The following is a 20,786-nucleotide window of genomic DNA, read 5'->3' as shown; positions in this document are numbered from 1 at the left end:
AATCATGGGTTGACCAAGGCCACCTTGCTACAATATTTGTTAAGCACATTTGAGCACCACATATTATTTGCATCTTTATTGAACGGAAATGTTTTGAACAGCAGATGGTGCTCTAGGTTAGGTTTGAACAGCAAATGGTGCTGTAGGCTAGTTTTTAACAGCAGATGGTGATCTATGCTTGTTTTGAACAGCAGATGGTGATCTAGACTAGTTTTTAACAGCTGACGACACTCTTGGCTAGTTTTTTAACAGAGGATGGCACTCTTAGCTAGATGGTGCTCTAGGCTGCTTTTGAACAGCAGATGGCACTGTAGGCTAGTTTTTAACAGCAGACAGCGCTCTTGGCTAATTTTGAATAGCAGATGGCGCTGTGGGTCCAACAAGGATGAGTGCTTGAGCATTCAGCTGAGTCATGTAAGTCACCATTAATGTCACTAGATTAATGTAAACACAGCTCACTATGAACACTCATGAAATACTCTTCGCTTAAACCTTTCCTAATGTTAATAATGATTATTTTATGTGAGCAAATTAGTGGTATTTGTAAGGAATTGGATGCAAGAAAAATTTGCCAGTAAAGAAAAGCACCATCTGCTGGTAAAAACTAAGCCAAGAATCCATTCAAGAGAGAAAAGCGCTGCATTTTAAAAATCTCAGAATCAATTTCTCAAACTATTTTTCGCAACAGCTCTATTTAATAAATGTTAAGTCTGAATTATCACTTTATTATTTGTTTAATGACACTAACAAGACAAAATAGTTATTAATAATATACAACAAAAAGGAGTGCATGTTTGTTCTCACCTGTATGAGCTCATCTTCAGGTATGGCCACGGTGAAGTTCAGATGACAAAGACAGCAGGGAACCATCGACCGCAATTTAAAGTACAAACTCTACAGAGCAAGCATAATTACCTAGTTAGAGCAGCGATGTTGAAACTTTCAAATGATTTATCTTGGTTTAGGTCATCACATCAGACCATGACTGAAATCTCTTGATATAAAAAATATATCATATAAAATTAGATAATATGATAGTATAGACCTTATTCTTCAATACTAAAGTGCGCTCGTTTTTTGTGATTGTTTTAGAACTTCCGATTCAGTTTCCTATGAGAAAAAAAACTAGGAATAATAAACGGCAGAAAACGGTCAAACTACTTGCTCTACAAACAAGTGTGTTCATGACTTTACAGACAAAGTAGAACAATATAGCAAGAAAATCAGTTTGCAACATCAAGAAGTGAAACGAGCTGTTTTTACCGTCTAAAGATGAATGGAAGTGAATGGGACCGGAAGTCTCAAGCCAAAAAGATTTAAATGGCTCGTACACAAAGAATAAGGTCAATATGAAATTGAATAGAACATGTATTCACCTTGAGCAGGTTCTCACAGAGGTCACTGAAAATTTTATTCAGTCCCTGATTGGTCAGGTTGGCGTTGTTAAGGCGAAACACCCTCACAGAGGTAAACATCTGAAGGCACACAAAAATATGTTATCCTCTTTTCAAGCTTTAGTATACATTTTGCCTGTTCGTTTACATCACAAAATCACTGTTTGGGACTGAAAAGGCATACATTTAAAAAAAGTGGAAGTTCTTGAAAATGCCGCTGTTGTTGTGTAATTGTAAACACCCGAAACGTCCATGTTCCCTAATGACTTGGGAAACTACTCCTTGAAATGTATGTAAATAGTGGATAACTGGGATAAATGTCACCTGTATAGCTGAAGTCCAGTTCTGAATCCCAGGCATGATTTCAGTGTTGCAGCTGTAGAAACCTGAATGAAAGACATGAGTATGAGACATGAGTCTGTCTGTCTGTCTGTCTGTCTGTCTGTCTGTCTGTCTAGCTAGCTATCTATCTATCCATCCATCTATATCAACCCATCCATCCACCCATGCATCCATCATAAAATATATAGTTTGTGTGCTATACTAACTAGATATTTAGAAAAATCAGTTGATGGCACAATATTTTTAATCTTCAAAATAGCTGTAGATTTCATTAATGAGTATGTGAATTGTAAAACTGGAAGTCAAATGTAACTGGAATTGTGTAATACATAAATTAGGTATTTTGTGTACTGCATGTTTTAAATATATGAATGCTATTATATGTAGTATGAATTAGGGCTGAACAATATATCATTTGATCATCAATATCACAATGTGTGTATCTCCAAAAGTCACATCGCATGATTATATTATTTATTATATTATTATTATTATTAAGATATTATTAAATATTTCTATTTATACAATGACGATCATGTTATTTTACATTTGATTGTTCAACATCTGCACTTGGGATACTGTTAGACCTCCCAGAAAACTATAAAGCACTGTTTATTTAGCTTTTCTTTTTGCTTTGTCATATTTTTGTGCGCTTGTAATTTATTATATTTTTTGCATATGCACTGCATAGAAAAAGACTTGATCATCTAATCAATTCTATTCAAATCATCTGGTGAAATGATATCCATATCACAATATAAATCGCAGCAAAAGAAAATATCCCAATGTCAAATTTTTCCAGTGTCATGCAGCCCTAATATCAATGCTATTTCTAATAAACAGATAAAGACATGGGCAGGTGAATATACAATGCTGATCTAATAGAGGTGTTTACCTTGTGGAGTGGGGGAGTCAGTCAGAAGTGCATGTATGTCTTCGACAGCGTCAGTGTCATCAATCTAGAAGAGCATTAAAACATCAAAACATGCTAAATGTCTTTGTTTAACTCCTGATTTCAACTTTTCTTACCTCCAACACAAAGGCATCCTTCTTCCCATGTGATAAGTCTAGCTCTGACACTTCATCCGAGCTCTCAGATTGAGAACGAAAAAGACGAGACCTTTGACGAGGCTCAGGGATTGGTGAACCAATGATCTCTTCTACAACCTCCTACAGTGAAAATAAGACAAATATTTTAGCAGGTTTTTTTAAGTGTAACATTTAGATAAAATAAACAAAAATAAAATAAATAAAAAGAGAGAATTTAGAGTTTATTGCCATATTAGCTTCAATGGCTATTTCATGGGTCAATTCAATTCATCTTTATTTCTATAGTGCTTGTACAATGTAGATGGTGTTCAAGCAGCTTAACATAGAAGTTCTAGTAAATTGAAACTGTGCCAGTCCAGTTTTCAGAGTTAAAGTTCAGTTTAGTTCAGTTCAGTGTGGTTTAAAATCACTGCTGGAAGTGCAAACACTAAAGAGTAGGGATGGGTATAATTAAAGTTTTATTGGTATTACTACTTTTATCGATACCACTTATCTGTGGTATCACGTAAAAAAAACATGTTCCACAAGACATATTCACATTTTAAATAAATTATTTCTGATTAAAAACATGGTCTCACAACATTCAGAATAACACACTGTAAAAGTATGTTTAAAAAAAAGACTAAAATACAAAATAAACATTTTTTTATTTAAATAAAAAATGAAATGTAAGAATTTATAGCTACATCAAAAACATAATATTAAACAATTAATTTAAAACGGTTTAAGATAAAATAATTATTTTAGGGTGCATTAACACCTGTAGACAATCGTTTTGTTCTGAAACAGGTATTAAAATCGTTACAATGTTAATTTTTGTTCTTGGTGAGAAGTTTGTAAACCGACAAAAATAGTTTAAACAATTCACATGCGAGTAAACACTCCTTACATTGGTCAGAGTTTCAGGGTTTATATTTCAGAGTCCCACGGATTCCACTGAGCTGTCATATGGGGTTGTTTTAATTTATGATGATGTGAAATGAGACATTATAAGGCAAAAGGTGCACTTTAACTGTGACACCCACAGACATAGTCACCAAATTTAAATCAGAGAGGTAAGATTTTCTTATACTGAATCAATTAATCTACTGCCCGTCATTTTGATAACATTTAATTAGATATTTTCAAATTAGAATAAGACATTTAATAACTTTGTTTTCATTATTAATTATGAGCTTAAAATAAGCGTTGGCTAGAATTATGCATTATAGGTTTACTTTATATAGAGAAATAACATATAAACCGAAACTGCAGTCTGATCATACAGCAGATCCATGATGATATTTCTTTCAAGGTATCAGTGCACAAATGAACGATACTATAGGCCTAATACAAAAAAAGTATAGGATTAAAATATGGGAAAAAAAATTACAGATTTTTCAGTCAATTTTCCTAACAGATAAACAGCTCTCGTTAATATTTCAGCATGCTTTCACTTTCGTAATTAACATGAAACACACATTTACTGGTAGGAATGAAATCCCACCATACTCATAATTCTCATTCGAAGCCATATATGTGGCTTTTACATTTACATAATATGCTGTGATATAGCCTGGTTCGTTGGATCGTTTTGCTTTCTCACTGCAATCTATCCGCTCCAGAGATCATTTCAATCAAGCCGAGACCACCTCATTCAGGCGATCTCGGACCTATTATTTTGGCGTGGATCAGAGCACGACTGCTGGATTCACATATGCCAAATAAACAAAGCTAACGGGGCAAACGCGCCAGGTTCTGAAACAAACGTCTAGGCATGAAAGCACCCTTAAAGTCTCTCCAGATAAAAAAAATGTACATTGAGAAAGTATGAATATAAAAATTGAATAATAAAATAAAATAAAATAAAATAAAATAAAATAAAATAAAATAAAATAAAATAAAATAAAATAAAATAAAATAAAATAAAATAAAATAAAATAAAATAAAATAAAATTAAATTAAATCAAATGTGTGTACTTACAGGTGGGTTGATTTCATACAGATCTTTGTTTTTAGCGATGGTGTCATTGATTTTCTTCTGCATATTGGAGATGTGCTGTTCATATGTGATGTCGCTGGGAGTTTTTCCTGCAATCTGGATTCCTCCCGGACCAGGTAACGCTGTCAGATAGACTCCTGTTGCAGACTGGATATAACAAACATCATCTATTAGCATGGAAACAGCAGCACGTATTGTGGTCTCCAGTAAAGTAAAAATGTTTAACAGCACACTGACCGCCAGTCCCAGCAGCATGGTCTCTCCAACACTGATCTGGATACGCAAACCAAACAAAGCATTCATGCCCCGTAGCTTTAATTTGTTCATTAGCTGTGTGTGGAGCTCGTACTCCAGAAATGGCAGGAGATTGCTAATAGCTGTAGCGTTTCCTTCTCCCTGGGCCTTTTTTTTAGTCCGACAGAGCCTACAATGAGAGAGAAAAAATGCAAAGAAAACTCTGATTATCTATTACGTTTGCCAATACTGTATGTGCAGCAAACAAGCCGAGAACATTGTGAGGAACGCTGTTATTACACAATGCAATTCACTTGACTTGATCTGTACACCAATTCTGAGAACAAAGTTACTTGTGGCATTATAAAGACATATAGTGCGTGTTTTTATTCATACTGAAATGCAGCGTGGCAATGTAATTAAAATATGTAGAATAATATACTGCATACATTATGTACAGTAAAAGACTAAATACTTAGCCCTGTGAAATTTGTACTCTTTTGCAAATATTTCCCAAGTGATGCTTAACAAAGAATAGAATATTAAAGGTTTCTTCTTCTAGAAGTCTTATTTCTTTCAGTTTGGCTGGAGTGAGCAAAATTAAAAAATAAATAAATAAAATAATTATAATTCATCTTTAAAATCACTGGAATAAATGATTCAATTAAATGATAAACTACTTTTGAACAGTCATTTTTTAGCACAATAACATTTCACAATTTGTACTGTATTTTTAATTAAATAAATGCAGCTTTGGTGAGCAGGAGAAGCTTATTTTAAAACATTTAAAAATCACAATAACCAGTAAAACATTATGTACTGTCAGCAGGGCAAAAATTTTAATAAAATTAGTTATTAGAAATCAAGTTATTAGCTATTAAGGCCCAATCTCAATTCTACACCTTGAAACAGAGATTTTTCAGAACCACTCTGAAGTGGTATGAACATTTCCCCAGAAAACATCTACAACGGCAGCATGGCTGCACACAGGAGTCAGGATTTGCCCAAATTAGTATTTTTTTGTCCTTATTATGAATTTTTGCAAAAAACAAGCACATGTTTTAATACATTTATAACGGCGTTCGTGTTTTACCGTCATGCTTTAAAAATTTTTTTTTAAATAAAAGCTAAATTTGGCTATCTATAATCCATAATAACTCCGGTATAGCAGTGCCACAACATACTTTCACATCTGACACTCGAATACCCAGTCAGAAAAGTCTAGTGGCTGGGAATGAGCTTTTTACAGTGTCTGGTATAACATTAATGTTGTTTTCTTGTGTTTACATAGATGAATATGGCCACGGTGTAAATGCACAGTACAGTTACGATCTTATTGCCACATTATATTATTATGATAACATAATATACGCCTTCAGTGATTTCCTGAAGATAAATACCAAAAAATAACAGAAATAACTGGAATCACTACAGCAGTCATGATCATCGATCTCATATGAAGTAACAGATCTCGATGACATGAAGACGTGTGCAGGTGTTGTAGGTGTCCCATTTCTTAGGGGTAAATTTTGAAGGGCCAAGAGGAAGGGATAGGGGACTTGGTAGGGATACAAAAATAGAATTGGGGTTGGGCCTAAAACTATTATATTTAAAGACATTGAAAAAAAACAACTCTCTGTTAAACAACACTTGGGCTAATATTTTTTTTTTTACTGTATACCCCATTCCCAAAGGACAAACAGGTTGCTCTGGCAGGTTTTTACCTGGCCTGAATCAGGCAGCCTTTCCCAGTGATGTTGGCGTCAGCAGGCAAGTCGATGGTGGTGAAGAGCACATCGGGAACTTTACAGCGGCGACAACAGTAGCAGTAGGTGAGCTGAGCTGGAAACGGTATATTCAACTCATCGTATGGTATGTGACAAAACCCACATCCTGGCGGCACCACCTCCTCAAATCTTACACAAATACACACTGAAATTAGTACACATACAACAATCGCACCAAGACACACACTCAGACTCAAGCACACATACAGTTGAAGTCAGAATAATTCCCCCGCTTGAGAATTTTTTTTTCTTTTTCCAATATTTCCCAAATGATGTTTAACAAAGGAAGGAATTTTTCACAGTATTTCCTATAATATTTTTTCTTCTGGAGAAAGTCTTATTTGTTTTGTTTTGGCTAGAATAAAAGCAGTTTTTAATTTTTAAAAACCCTTTTAAGGTCAATATTATAAGCGCTCCTAAGCAATATTTGTTTTCAATAGTCTACAGAACAAACCATCATTATACAATGACTTGCCTAATTACCCTAACCTGCCTAATTAACCAAGTTAAGCCTTTAAATGTCACTTTAAGATGAATACTAGTATCTCGAAAAATATCTAGTAAAATTTAATTGTCATTGTATTGTCATCATGGCAAAGATAAAAGAAATCAGTGATTACAAATGAGTTATTAAAACTCTTATGTTTAGAAATGTGCTTTCCATTAAAAGAAATTGGGGAAAAATATAAAGCAGAGCCAATAATTCAGAAGGGCTCATAATTCTTCAACTTCAACTCTATGCTACAACAGACTAATACAAATCTGTAATATTATTTGTAAATTTCAAACACACACACACACACACACAAATATGTATGCAGAGACAATGTTTTAGCGCTTTTGTTATGGAGTCCCCAAGACTTAATTTGGTTAGTAGCTGTAATGAACCACCTTCAGCAAACACACACAAACACACAAGCACATACACAAACACACCAATTTAATTAGTATTGTTTAGTATTGAGTTTAAAGGAAAAGTTCAGCCAAAAGGATGATGAAAATGAAGGTATGATTTACTTACACACGTTGTTTCAAACCTGTATATATATATATATATATATATATATATATATATATATATATATATATATATATATATATATATATATATATATATATATATATATATAATGGTGTAACGGATCACAAATCACACAGTTTAGATCACATTATAGTTTTTTAGTCACAGATTGGACCATTTTTCGGATCAGCCAAAAAGTGAAGGAGACAAATGTCATTTATTTCCCATTTATTACAAAAACAGTACTGCAAGAAACTTGGTTTTAACAAACAGAACTAAGAACCTGTAATTTTAATAAAAATAAAATGAAGAAATAATCAACAGAATAAAAATAAATGGTAAAATATTCAGTACTGTGAAAAAAATCTGTTACTAGGACTGTTGCTGATAACGCTAAATGTATAAAGTGTTTATTTAGTATAAAAAGTATTTTTAAATTTGGTCTCTTTTTCAATAAATGATTCAGTTATTCACTCATAAATCTTTCATTGCTAGATGTGCCATTTTTGAAGAATTATTCACAGGCATATTTTTGATGGCTGGTTGTCACCACCTATTGGTTAAATAATGTAATTGCTGCTTACAACTTTCATTTGAGCGTCGTTAAATGCATATTACGGTAACTTTAATCTTTACCATAAACATCAGTGGTTATATCTAAACTATAAACCGTTATCCCTGTACATCAGTGTTATTTGACTGTAACTTCATAACTACTTAAAAGACTAAAGACTGAATCTCTTAGGATTTATAAACATAGACAAACAACCATCCTTTATAATTTATGTTGTGTGAGTGATGAGATCCTGATCTGTTAATAATTATCTGTGCAACTTACACAATGCATTAATGCAGGCTAAACAAGTAACGTTAGTGACATAGAACACCTTTAAAGTAACCCACCAAATGCCAAATAACATATAACTTCTTTTGTCATCATTATATTTTACAGGAAAACCTAAATGCTTTCATACATAATCTGGAGGTTATATGTGTTCTGAACCATGGTGTGTGATCTGTACGAATCACTGAACCAACGTGATCTGTTACACCCCTAATATATATATATACTGTACTCAGCATAAATGTTTTTATTAAACTTTGTACATTTGTTCTAAATTTTCCTGTTGTCTGATGTGCCTTCACTTGAGTGTGTTTGATACATTCAAAAAGCTTGTTTTGTTTAAGCAGGTATAACTAAAAGGTACATTTCATATCTATCTCACTGCTTGTAAAACTGTATTCTTGTGTTGAAAAATTGTGGGTGGAAGCATCGTCAATGCATCATGATACACCAAGATATCGAATTGAACCAAATTAATGACATGATAATCTTAACTGAACCAAACCGTGAGACCAGTATTGGTTCACACCCCTACTCCTGAATGCATAGATGTGTAAATAGCCCAGATTTTATATACACATTTTATGAATTTACATTATTTAAAGTTTCTTTTTGTCCCGCAAAAAAGCAAAGAAGGCATTAGAACAATATCATGGTGAATATGGCCGAATTTACTTTTGACGAGAACTGTCCTTTTAAATAATGAATATATATTTTGGATACCCCAATGTGAAGTCTGATACAACATGAGAAGAGACTTGATCATATTTTGTTTTTTTTGGATGAACTATTCCTTTAAGTGTCCCTCAGCAGGGGCTAAAGGTGTGTGCATGTGTATGTGTGTGTATGTGCATGTGTGTGTCTTTAACCTACCCTAAAGAAGCAGAACTACCCATATCCCCCTCGACCCTCTCAGACCCTGTAGAAAAGACAAGCGGTTGGCGAGACAACCTGTGTTCAGTGTCCAGCGGGCCGTCCTGCATAAAGCGGGAGCTGAGGATTGCAGCTGTGCCAGACGCTGACAGAATACACACCTCCTCGCTGCAAACATACAAACAGATAGCCAAATAATCAGCCATGAATGACAAAAAGACATTAGAAAGCAACAGTTAAACCATAAATCAGACTTTTCACTGACTAAAATACTGAATTTTCATGACATCTAATAAACGGAAAAACAGGCCAGTCTTGTTCTTACAGCTGAAGTCAAAATTATTACTCTTCCTGTGACATTTTTTATTCTTTTTCAAATATTAAATAATATATTTTCATAGTTTTTCCTATAATATTTATTTTCTTCAGGGAATGTTGCATTTCTTTTAGTTTGCCAGAAATATAAATTATTTATTCAATATTAATATTCAATATTATTAGACCTCTTAAGAAATACATATTTTTTCGATAGGCTACAGAAAAAAACACTGTTGTCCAATGACTTTCCTAATTATCTCAACTTGGCTAGTTAACCTAATAACCAGAATACTTGTAAAATAACTAAATATAGTGTACTGTCATCAGGGCAAACACAAAATATATTAGTTATTAGAAATAAGATAGTAAAAGCATTGTTTAAAAACATGTTGAAAAATAATCTCTCTATTAAACAACACTCGGGAAATATTTTTAAATGAATAGATTTCAAAGAAGGGCTAGTAATTTTGACTTCAACTATATATTAATAATATAATATTAAAATACTATGTCAAAACAATACATAGTATTAAAATAGTTTTAGCTTAAATATCATTTTGCAGAACTTAAATAATCACTCTGAGAAAAACAATGGATAATTTAACTATATGCAATACACACTAGGTGTGAAACAATGTGGTATAAAAAATATGGTACACAAGCATTACATTTTGTTAAATTAAAACTAAAATTTGTGATAAATTCCTTGTGCTGTTAAACATATTTTGGGAAATATTTGAAAAAAAAAACACTAAATTTAACTGTATTTAAATATAAATAAGTGTTCTATACAATATAGTCAAGCATACATTTACACTCTCCGGTCATTTTATTAGGTACACCTTCCTAGTAACGGGTTGGACCCCCTTTTGCCTTCAGAACTGCTTTAATCCTTTGTGGCGTAGATTCGACAGGGTACTGGAAATATTCCTCAGTGATCTTGCTCCATATTGACATGATAGCATCACACAGTTGCTGCAGATTTGTCGGCTGCACATCCATGATGTAAATCTCCCCTTTCAGCACATCCCAAAGGTGCTCTATTGGATTGAGTTTTGGTGACTGTGGTGGCCATTTCAGTACAGAGGCCTCATTGTCATGTTCAAGAAACCAGTCTGAGATGATTCACACTTTATGACATGGTGTGTTATCCTGCTGGAAGTAGCCATCAGAAGATGGGTACGCTGTGGTCATAAAGGGATGGACAGCAACAATACTCAGGTAGGCTGTGGCGTTGACATGATCCTCCATTAGCACTAATGGGCCCAAAGTGTGCCAAGAAAATATTCCCCACACTATTACACCACCATCAGCACTGTTTGGCTGATTAGAAATTTGCTCTAATGAGCTGTTGGACAGGTGTACCTAATAAAGTGGCCGGTGAGAGTATACATAAATATACACAAATACACGTATATTTGTATGTACAAATATATTTCGTAAATACGAATTTTTTATTTTCAATGCGATTAATTGTTTGACAGCAAGAATATTCAATCAAATTTTCTCTCTGGTGTATGAATATTTTTTTGTTTGACTGTTTCTAGGTTGTGTGTGTGTTTGTGAATTACCAGATGCTGGTGGACTCGCTGTATCCCACCACAGCATGGCAGCCGAGAGCTTTGGCATGAGACTTTATTTCTTGACGGATCTCCTCCCACCATGCATCTCGTGTCTCTGGCTCGTCTGAAACAAACACATATACGACATCACACACACACACCGCTGGAACATTAACATTAACCTCTGACTGAAGCAGAATACTAGCCTTGTTAGCTGTTTCTCAATGCTCCCACATCTGACACAACTCATCATTTTGTGCTGATTATATAAGCTATTAATTTAGCATTTGTCTTTATTGTTGTCATCTAAAAGTGCCAGGATGAGATACTTGACTCATTTTGATAAATAAACTGCTCATTCACATGTTTGCGGTTCTCTGAAGCAAGCTAATGGTGAAATGACATGCAGGTAAACAAAACATTTGATGTTTTTAGTAAGCATGCTCTTTTATTTTTGTAAGCATTTATAAATTGTAATTTTTTAATTTTATGATTTATTTGTTATCTATCATCAAGTCATGAGCATCCTACATAAATCACAGCTTGGAAAACCCAGCTCTGCATCAACTTATACAGTTGAAGTCAAAATGATTCGTCCTCCTGTGAATTATATTTCCTCTTTAAATATTTCCCAAATGATGTTTAACAGAGCAAGGAATTTTTCACAGTATTTGCTATAATATCTTCTCTTCTAGAGAAAGTCTTGTTTTATTTCAGCTAGAATAAAAGCAGTTTTTGATATTTTAAAAACATTTTAAGCTCAATATTATTAGCCCTCTTAAGCTATCTATATTTTTCGATTGTCTACAGAACAAACCATCGTTATACAATGACTTGCCTAATAACCCTAACTCACCTAATTAACCTAGTTAAGCCTTTAAATGTCGCTTTAAGCTGAATACTAGTATCTAAAAAAATATCTAGTAAAATATTATTTACTGTCATCATGGCAAAGATAAAAGAAATCAGTGATTAGAAATGAGTTATTAAAACTTAAAAGTTATTAAAAGTAATGAGTTATGTTTCGAAAAGTTGAATACATTTTCTTTCCGTTAAACAGAAATTGGAAAAAATATTGAAGGTGGCTAATAATTCTGACTTCAACTCTATGCATCTTAAAATAAAATCATAATAATTCTGAATGTCAGATGCACATTTATACTAATCATCCATGTTCTAATTTTAAACAGTGATTAATAAAATTTGAGAACAAGTAAAGCGTATTTTATAGGGTTCCTAAAATATATGTTATTAAACTATTAATATAGCATTACTAAAATGAATTAGCTTATAATAACTAATGCAAAGAGCTACTGGATTATTGCAAGAATATTTCCAGTTGAGAAACTATAAAAACTCTGGGAGATAATCAGAATCTTCTAATTAAATGGCAGAGAATATTATAAACAGAATGTTATCAAGTATCGGTGAGAATGCTGACATAGTCACTGTTATTGTTATTGTTCTTTGCATTGTATTTCCCAAATGATGTTTAACAGAGCAAGGAATTTTTCACAGTATTTCCTTTAATATTTTTTCTTCTGGAGAAAGTCTTATTTGTTTTATTTTGGCTAGAATAAAAGAGGTTTTTAATTTTTTAAATCCATTTTAAGGTCAATATTATTAGCCACCTTAACCAATATATTTTTCGATTGTCTACAGGACAAACCATCAATATACAATGACTTGCCTAATTACCCTAATTCGCCTAATTAACCAAGTTAAGCCTTTAAATGTCGCTTTAAGCTGAATACTAGTATCTAGAAAAATATCTAATAAAATACTATACTATTCTGTCATCATGTCAAAGATAAAATAAATCAGTGATTAGAAATGAGTTATTAAAACTACTGTGTTTAGAAATGTGCTGAATAAATCCTCTCTCTGGTAAACGGAAATTGGGGGGAAAAGTATACAGCGGGCTAATAATTCTTCAGACTTCAACTGTATACAATACAAACATAATAGAATATTGTTGTCCAAAACGTGTATATATTTGGCACTGACAACTCAAAATTGTCTTCAGAGAAGGAGCACACCATGCATTAACACAAACAAGGCTAGTACCTGAGTTTCTCTATTGCTCAGACTGGCACACATGCACACACAGGTGCTCACGTTCCTCAAAAGCAAGGGGTTTTTCACAAGAGCAAACCCCCCTGCCTGTTGATCACACACACTAGGAGAGGGCCGAGGGGAATGAGGAAGACGATGATGATGATGGTGAAGAGGACAGTGGTGTGATTTGCCATTCTCCTCACTGATAGCTTTAATAAGCTAATTTAAAACAGTAGGCAGCGCATTCCCTGCTAGTGCAGTCATGCTTCCCAATGGAGGACAAACTCCATCCTATTCTGGACAAAACATATCACAGCAGGAGGGAGTTTGACGTTAAGAAGAAAAGTGCATAGCGGAAAAGAGATCAGAAGCAGAAGAAAGTGCAAAAACTAAATAAATAAAATAAATGGCTTGATGCTCACCTTACCAATGCAAAGATAGAATTCAAATCAGTAATGATCTGACCTGTAACTACGAACATTTAAACACACACAAAGCTCTAAATGGCTGACATTTTTTTCCTCAATATAGTTCAAAAATAACTTCTTTAATCCTCTCTTCAATACATAGACCTATATCCCTATTCAATTAATTAAACCATTTTTATATAATTTATACATGTCTATACCTTCTTTTAAATTATATTAATTATTTTACTACACTAAAAAATACATGTATAAACTGTACAAAGATGGATCTATGCCAATAGTAGTTTTATATTTTGTCATTCCCACTACACTACCTGACAAAAGTCTTGTCACCTATCCACGTTTAAGGACAACAAATACATCATTTGATATCAAAAGTGGCTTATATGAAAGGCAAAGGCCTCTAGATTACACTTATTTCACCAAATTAAAATATGATCATGCCTTGATTTTTAATTATTTCATTAGGACAGTAAGGTCTGACTTTACTTAGACAAAAGTCTAATATAATGTCCAGTATAGAATATAAAGTCATGGTGCAGTGGAAACAGAATCAATATTGTGCATGACTCCCATGAGCTTGGAGGACTGCATCCACACATCTCTGCAATGACTCAAATCACTTATTAATAAAGTCATCTGGAATTACAAAGAAAGCGTTCTTGCAGGACTCCCAGAGTTCATCAAGAGATTCTTTGGATTCATCTTCAATGCCTCCTCCATCTTACCTCCGACATGCTCAATAATGTTCATGTCTGGTGATTGGGTTGTCCAATCCTGGAGCACCTTCTTTGCTTTCAGGAACTTTGATGTGGAGGCTGAAGTATGGGAAGGAGCGCTGTCCTGCTAAAGAATTGGCCCTCTCCTGTGGTTTGTAATGTAATGTGCAGCACAAATGTCTTGATACCTCAGGCTGTTGATGTTGCCATCCACTCTGCAGATCTCTCGCACGCCCCCATACTGAATGTAACCCCAAACCATGATTTTCCTTCACCAAACTTTCTGTGAGAATCTTGGGTCCATGTGGGTTCCAATAGGTTTTCTGCAGTATTTCTGATGATTGTGATGCAATTCAACAGATGATTCATCGTAAAAATCTACCTTCTGCTAATTTTCCAAATGATCAACTAGAAGTCAAGTTATTATATCTTGCTCTGGGATCGAGGACGAGACTTTTGCCAGGTAGTGTGTTAGTAAATGTTTTGTCCACATTGTTTATTTTAGTAAGGTCAGGCTATACTTTGTACTCAACAAATCCAATCATTAAAGTTATTGCACGTGGGACAATTTTCATTTGCACTTAAGGGGCCTTAATGTCCACAGAATAGTGTTTTGTTCATCAAATCCAAACATTTTATTGTTTTTTTTAACAATAACAGTATACAAAGGCACTGTGCGTGCATTTTATGCAAAGCACTAAGAGCACTGCATTTTTTTAAAAACTCTAGGAGATGAAAAAGTACTTACAGCTAAGCATTTTTAGAAAATCACCGGCATTTTCAGCAGAGAAAAAATGGGTGGACACTCGCCCTTGTAATCATTGCATCATTGTTTTCGATCAATTTATCGGCATTCATACCCAATTGATTTTCACTGCCGATGAGCCAAGTGAATTATGCGCATCATGAAAAACAGAAATGCACCTGTACACAAGGTGGCGCCGTGCAACATTTAATTCGCTTGATTGTTGCACAAAAGATATCACTCTCATGCTATTTCCTTAGGTGCGTCCCAAATCGCATACTTATGCACTATTCTACGCCATTTTGTAGTATAAATAGTGCAAGTAGTGCATTCACGTTGAAAAAAAAGTGCAGCACTTTAAATTCCTGGACGATGCACTTATTCAACCGTTAAAAATAACAGTGGAATGTTGGACACATGACAGTCAATAGCTACAGTTTTCCTCACATAGCGGAAGAGGCGGAGCTTTTGGGCACTGATGTTGGATTAATTTTTACTTTTTTTGTCAAAGCAAAATTTTCCTTAGACCATACTCATACCATACTCATGGCAGGTATTATTTGGTAGTTTGTTCATTTATTTCACTAAACTGGCAACCGTCAAACTTCATTTATTCATTGATTTTTGCTTAATCCCTTTATTCTTCAGGGGACGCCACAGCGGAATGAACCGCCAACTTATCAAGCATATGTTTTACACAGCAGATGCCCTTCTAGCTGCAACCCAGTACTGGGGAACATCCATACACACTCATTCACATACACTACGGACAATTTAGTTTATTCAATTCACCTATAGTGCATGTCTTTGGACTGTGGGGGAAACCCACGCAAACACAGGGAAAACATGCAAACCCCACACAGAAATGCCTACTGACCCAGCCAAGATTCAAACCAGCAACCTTCTTGCTGCGAGTCGACAGTGCTTACCACCGACCGTCAAACTTCATCTGCTCCATTTGGGAGGACACTCCATTCATGTACTATGCTGTTGAGTGTGTAAGTGCATAAGTACATAGTGCATAAGTGCATAGTGTGCCATTTGGGACGCAACTCTTGTGTATTTAATGTGTAGGCTTCACCACTTCTGCTTAACCACCTACAGCACAAAAAATGCACACGGGAAAAAGTCACAATTCCTGTGTGCTGAGCTAGACCGTTTTGGTTTGTTTTTGAATGCCACCAAGTAACTCCAGCTGCTCGAGGGACAAAAATGGTAATCGCATTGGTTTAACATGGTGCATCAAACCAAAACACAACCCTGGGGCATTCTTATAAACAGGACACTTTTACATCCAGCATTTTGCATGTTGTTGTGCACGCTCTTTGTGCTGTCACATGACGTTTGATGGAGATAAGCGCAAACAAAAATCGTCCCCGTGTGCATGGGCTTTAACTCGCAACATTACTTCCAGGTTATTCCTTCATTATTATCTCTAAAATAGTGCTAAACTTCTTGCAATTTCCACAGTCACCTAAAAAACACCAAAAGATTTGCAAAAGGAGGACAAATAATAGCTATTCAAGAAGCAATCCTTCTTTAAATAATTTTAACTTAATACCAAAAACCCCAGATAATAAGTCCAAATCAACATCATCTTAGCAAATGTGAGATCAGCTTTCAAAAACATAATCCATAACACACGAATCCTTTTAAAAGGGAAGCAACAATGACCACAGAGGCAGCAGCAGCATCGCCAAGGGCAAAAAGAGGTCATGAGATTTCTCATGACTGGAACTAGAGCATTGCCTAAATCCACTTCTCTGGATTTGTAGATCAAGTGGTCATGTGATCAGGGAGCAGAGGACGCTGGGTAAGGGGTCAGGTGAAGCGCAGTCAGAGCAGATCAAGGAATGACCAGCCAGAGCAGAAACAGCCACGCATCCAGCTGAAGCATGCAATAGCTGCCTGACACGCACACTCAAACACACACACGCTCATACAGAAGCACAGCGCATGGCAGCTCATGCAACACACACAACTGAGAAAAGTTTAGATTTGTATGTGCTAGTCTGTGTTTATTTGAGATTGTCGGTGTAAAGCATTAATGTAATCATTGTAAATAGCAAACATCTACTATACTGTGATTAATATGCACTGAATGCAAAACGTCAAAGGAAAAGTTCACCAGAATAGATCAAATTTTGACTTTCTTACAAAAAAGTATTGTGTTGTATCAAAGGACATTCATGCTGCTCTTTTTAATGTTGTTTCAGCATCAATATCGCAATGTGCACATCAATAGTATTAGTATTGAACCACACTGTTCAGTAAACCAAATAGTTCAGTATTAAACCACACTGAACTGAGCTAAACTGAACTGAACTTTAATACTGAAAACTGAACTACACTGTTTCAATTCATAATGATCTTCTATGTGAAGCTGCTTTGACACAATATACATTGTAAAAGCGCTATACAAATAAAGGTGAATTGAAAAAAATGTATTGAATAGTCACGTCGTAGTATCTACAATGTTGTGTTGGGATTGTATAGTTTAGGACTAAACATATAATGTTACTGGGAGTATATAGCCACAGTTCAAAATACACAATATTTGTGTAGTAACTGCTGAGTTTAATGGAGTAAAAGTTTATCGTTTGCACATGTTTTACACGCTAAGAGCATTCAGACACAATATTAAATAGAAAATAACTGTATTAAACTGTTTAAACAGTAAAGTCTTTGCAGTGTTATTTTAAGTTTGGCTTTTTTTTTTTTCAATTTCTGCACCTGGATATGATTTGACTATACCCCGAAAACCATAAAGCACTGTTTATTTCACTCTTGAAAGGTGGTTAAAAAAGAAAAAATTATTGCAATGTTAGATTTTTCCAATATCGCGCAGCCCTAGTTAAGTGTGTTATCTTTGTTATATTGTGAAGCACCATACCATGTCAGAACGAATTGGGGATTAAGGGGATTAATTAAGCTTTAAACCAGGGATCTCAAACTCAAATTGATGCGGGGCCATTTCAGTGACTGACAATTTATAGGAGGGCCATTTTAACATTCAAGCACAGGAAAAAGTGGAAACCCGACATAACTGATGCATCTTAGGACAACAGACGTGTATATTTCAAGCATTACCTGTCACCACTGATAATGCAAATCAGCACGTTTATTAGCTGCTGAAATATATCTGTGGTTGTTGTGAGTGTGGCCGAGCATTAGATACACACTCAGTCATTCTTCCACAGAGTATATGCAGTCAGAACTCCAGCTTTTTGTTTCTTGTTGTACATATTGAAAAGGGAGTTTAAATTGCTGTGAAAATACTATAAATAATAGGAATAACAATTATTATTCTGTCCCAACCAATTGTATTGTCCCAATAGTGTAATAACAGCAGAAAGAAGTTTGGGTAACTTAAATAACTTTACTGTCATTTGTTCTTCTCAATGTCTATCTTTTTTGAAAGCCAGGTAAATATGTACATATTCACATTTACTTTATCAAGTTCAACTCAACTAGCAGACTACAATTTTACTAATGTACATAGTTTTTATGCAAATCTTAATAAGCAAATAAGGAAAATCTATTTGAATCGAATATAAGCACACTGATCATATTTGTTACACCGCCAGCATAACGTGTAAGCCATGAACACGTGTTTGTACAACAAAGTACAAGTGAAATAAAACTGATAATAATGAAACGACGCTTGAATATTTACAAAAATAGAGCTTTAGTAGTCTAGTAGTTTTAGTAGTAGTTATTAGTCACGGTGGCGCAATGAGCCTCACAGCAAGAAGCTCGCTAGTTTGAGTCCCGTCTGAGTCAGTTGGCATTTCTGCGTGGAGTTCGCATGTTCTCTCCGTGTTCACGTGGGTTTCCCCCACAGGTCCAAACACATGCGCTATAGGTGAACTGGGTAAGCTAAATTTTCCGTAGTGTATGTGTGTGAATGAGTGTGTGCGGATGTTACCCAGTGATGGGTTGCCGGTGAAAGGGCATCCAATGCGTAAAACATGTGCTGAATACGTTTGGCGGTTCATTCTGCTGTGGCAAAAATGAATGAATGTTAGGATATTATCTTATGCGCCTCATACCTGTCAACATTAGGATGTGAAAATAAGGGATATGCCCACCACAATAAGGGACACCCCCACCCCCCATTAAAAGAAAAACCCCCAAATTACTAAATATGTTGTTCTGGAGCTGTTCCATTGTAAATAAACAGTTAAACCGTCAGTAATGCGTTTTATTATTATTATTTACAAAATAAAAAATAAATAAATAAATAAATTAGCAAATAAATTAGCAAACAGTTAAGCTTTTTAACATTAATAGCTATCATAAACAAATAGAATCAAGTTATCAAATCTCATTAATCTTCACTGTTTAACTTGCACATTCTGAATAAAAAAACAACGAATCTCATTTACTTGGATTTTTTCGTTTGATTACATTAAATAACAGATGTGTCACTTTAAAAATGCACACATCTAACATTATAATGAAAGCATTCGAATGCTTTCCTAACTATTTATGCTCATTTAGGACAAAATTAGTTGTGTTTTAAAAAAAAAAATTCAAATTTACAAAGATCGACATCTTTAGATATTATTATTATTATTATTATTATAAATGTCAGCTGACAGTCTTGCACCACTATATGACTGTTTCGAGGATTGCATAGGAGGGCGATGGCACCTGTAATAAAAAGGAAAGGCAATCTTGCCATTTTTATATTTATTTCAAAGTGTTTTCATGACTAAATAAACAGAAAGCACAGAACACTCCCATTTAAGAGCAAGGGGCGTCCCCTGGTGGTCTGGCGGTATGGGTTGCGTATAGGGAGGATCGACTCTTTAATGTTTATTTGCCATCCTTCAGAAAAAGACTGAAAATATGGGAGAAATACGGGAAAATACCTTTACGGGATGATAGCGGCATAGAACTGTAAAATACGGGAGAATCCCGGGAACAACAGGATGGTTGACAGGTATGGTTACTCTCGACCGTACACTGAGAGAAAATGAAAGTAAAACTAATCTGAATGCAGTACTTTAAATGTCGACTAGGTGGTGGGTCAAAACCACAAGTGGCTAGACGCGACTGCACAACAATAATAGTGGTTCAAAAATATATGTTTTTGGCGAGCCGAATCTCTTTATTTTTTTGACATCAGTTGCGGGCCAGCGGGAGAAGAAGGGCGGGCCGTAAATGGCCCGTGGGCCAGCAGTTTGAGACCCCTGCTTTAAACTAAACTAAATCCCATTGATTAAATCACGACAATTGATCGATTTGAATGTATGATTCACTGAATCCCTCATTAAGACAGAAATTTATAGTAGTAGTAACATCATTTTATTTATCCATAAAAGATTGAAACCTAAGCCAAAATACCAGCCTACAATCTAATTGTGCAATAATATAATTCATTCTTGTCATTGGGATCATTTTGCATCAATATCAAGTACTATA

General features: G+C 34.7%; 1 protein-coding gene across 15 annotated transcripts in view; it reads right to left on the bottom strand.

Moving 5' to 3' along the window:
• c2cd5 (C2 calcium dependent domain containing 5) overlaps positions 1 to 20,786 on the bottom strand; it is a 69,721-nt gene that overhangs the window by 20,021 nt on the left and 28,914 nt on the right. For 9 of the 15 annotated variants that reach the window (XM_056479016.1, XM_056479029.1, XM_056479015.1 and 6 more), the window contains 10 exons: positions 11,416 to 11,530; positions 9,527 to 9,694; positions 6,726 to 6,917; positions 5,005 to 5,191; positions 4,750 to 4,914; positions 2,766 to 2,906; positions 2,632 to 2,695; positions 1,719 to 1,780; positions 1,377 to 1,475; positions 805 to 894 (listed from right to left, as the gene is read on the bottom strand). In XM_056479016.1, coding sequence (XP_056334991.1) covers positions 805 to 894; positions 1,377 to 1,475; positions 1,719 to 1,780; positions 2,632 to 2,695; positions 2,766 to 2,906; positions 4,750 to 4,914; positions 5,005 to 5,191; positions 6,726 to 6,917; positions 9,527 to 9,694; positions 11,416 to 11,530 — 1,283 coding nt within the window. The remainder of the gene's footprint in view (positions 1 to 804; positions 895 to 1,376; positions 1,476 to 1,718; positions 1,781 to 2,631; positions 2,696 to 2,765; positions 2,907 to 4,749; positions 4,915 to 5,004; positions 5,192 to 6,725; positions 6,918 to 9,526; positions 9,695 to 11,415; positions 11,531 to 20,786) is intronic. The other 6 variants (XM_056479019.1, XM_056479021.1, XM_056479025.1 and 3 more) reach the window with 1 other exon arrangement.

Source organism: Danio aesculapii, chromosome 18, assembly GCF_903798145.1.
Source record: "Danio aesculapii chromosome 18, fDanAes4.1, whole genome shotgun sequence".
Classification (NCBI taxonomy): Eukaryota; Metazoa; Chordata; class Actinopteri; order Cypriniformes; family Danionidae; genus Danio; species Danio aesculapii.
Note: the sequence above shows the minus strand (reverse complement) of the source record. Positions and strands in the feature narration are given on the sequence as shown.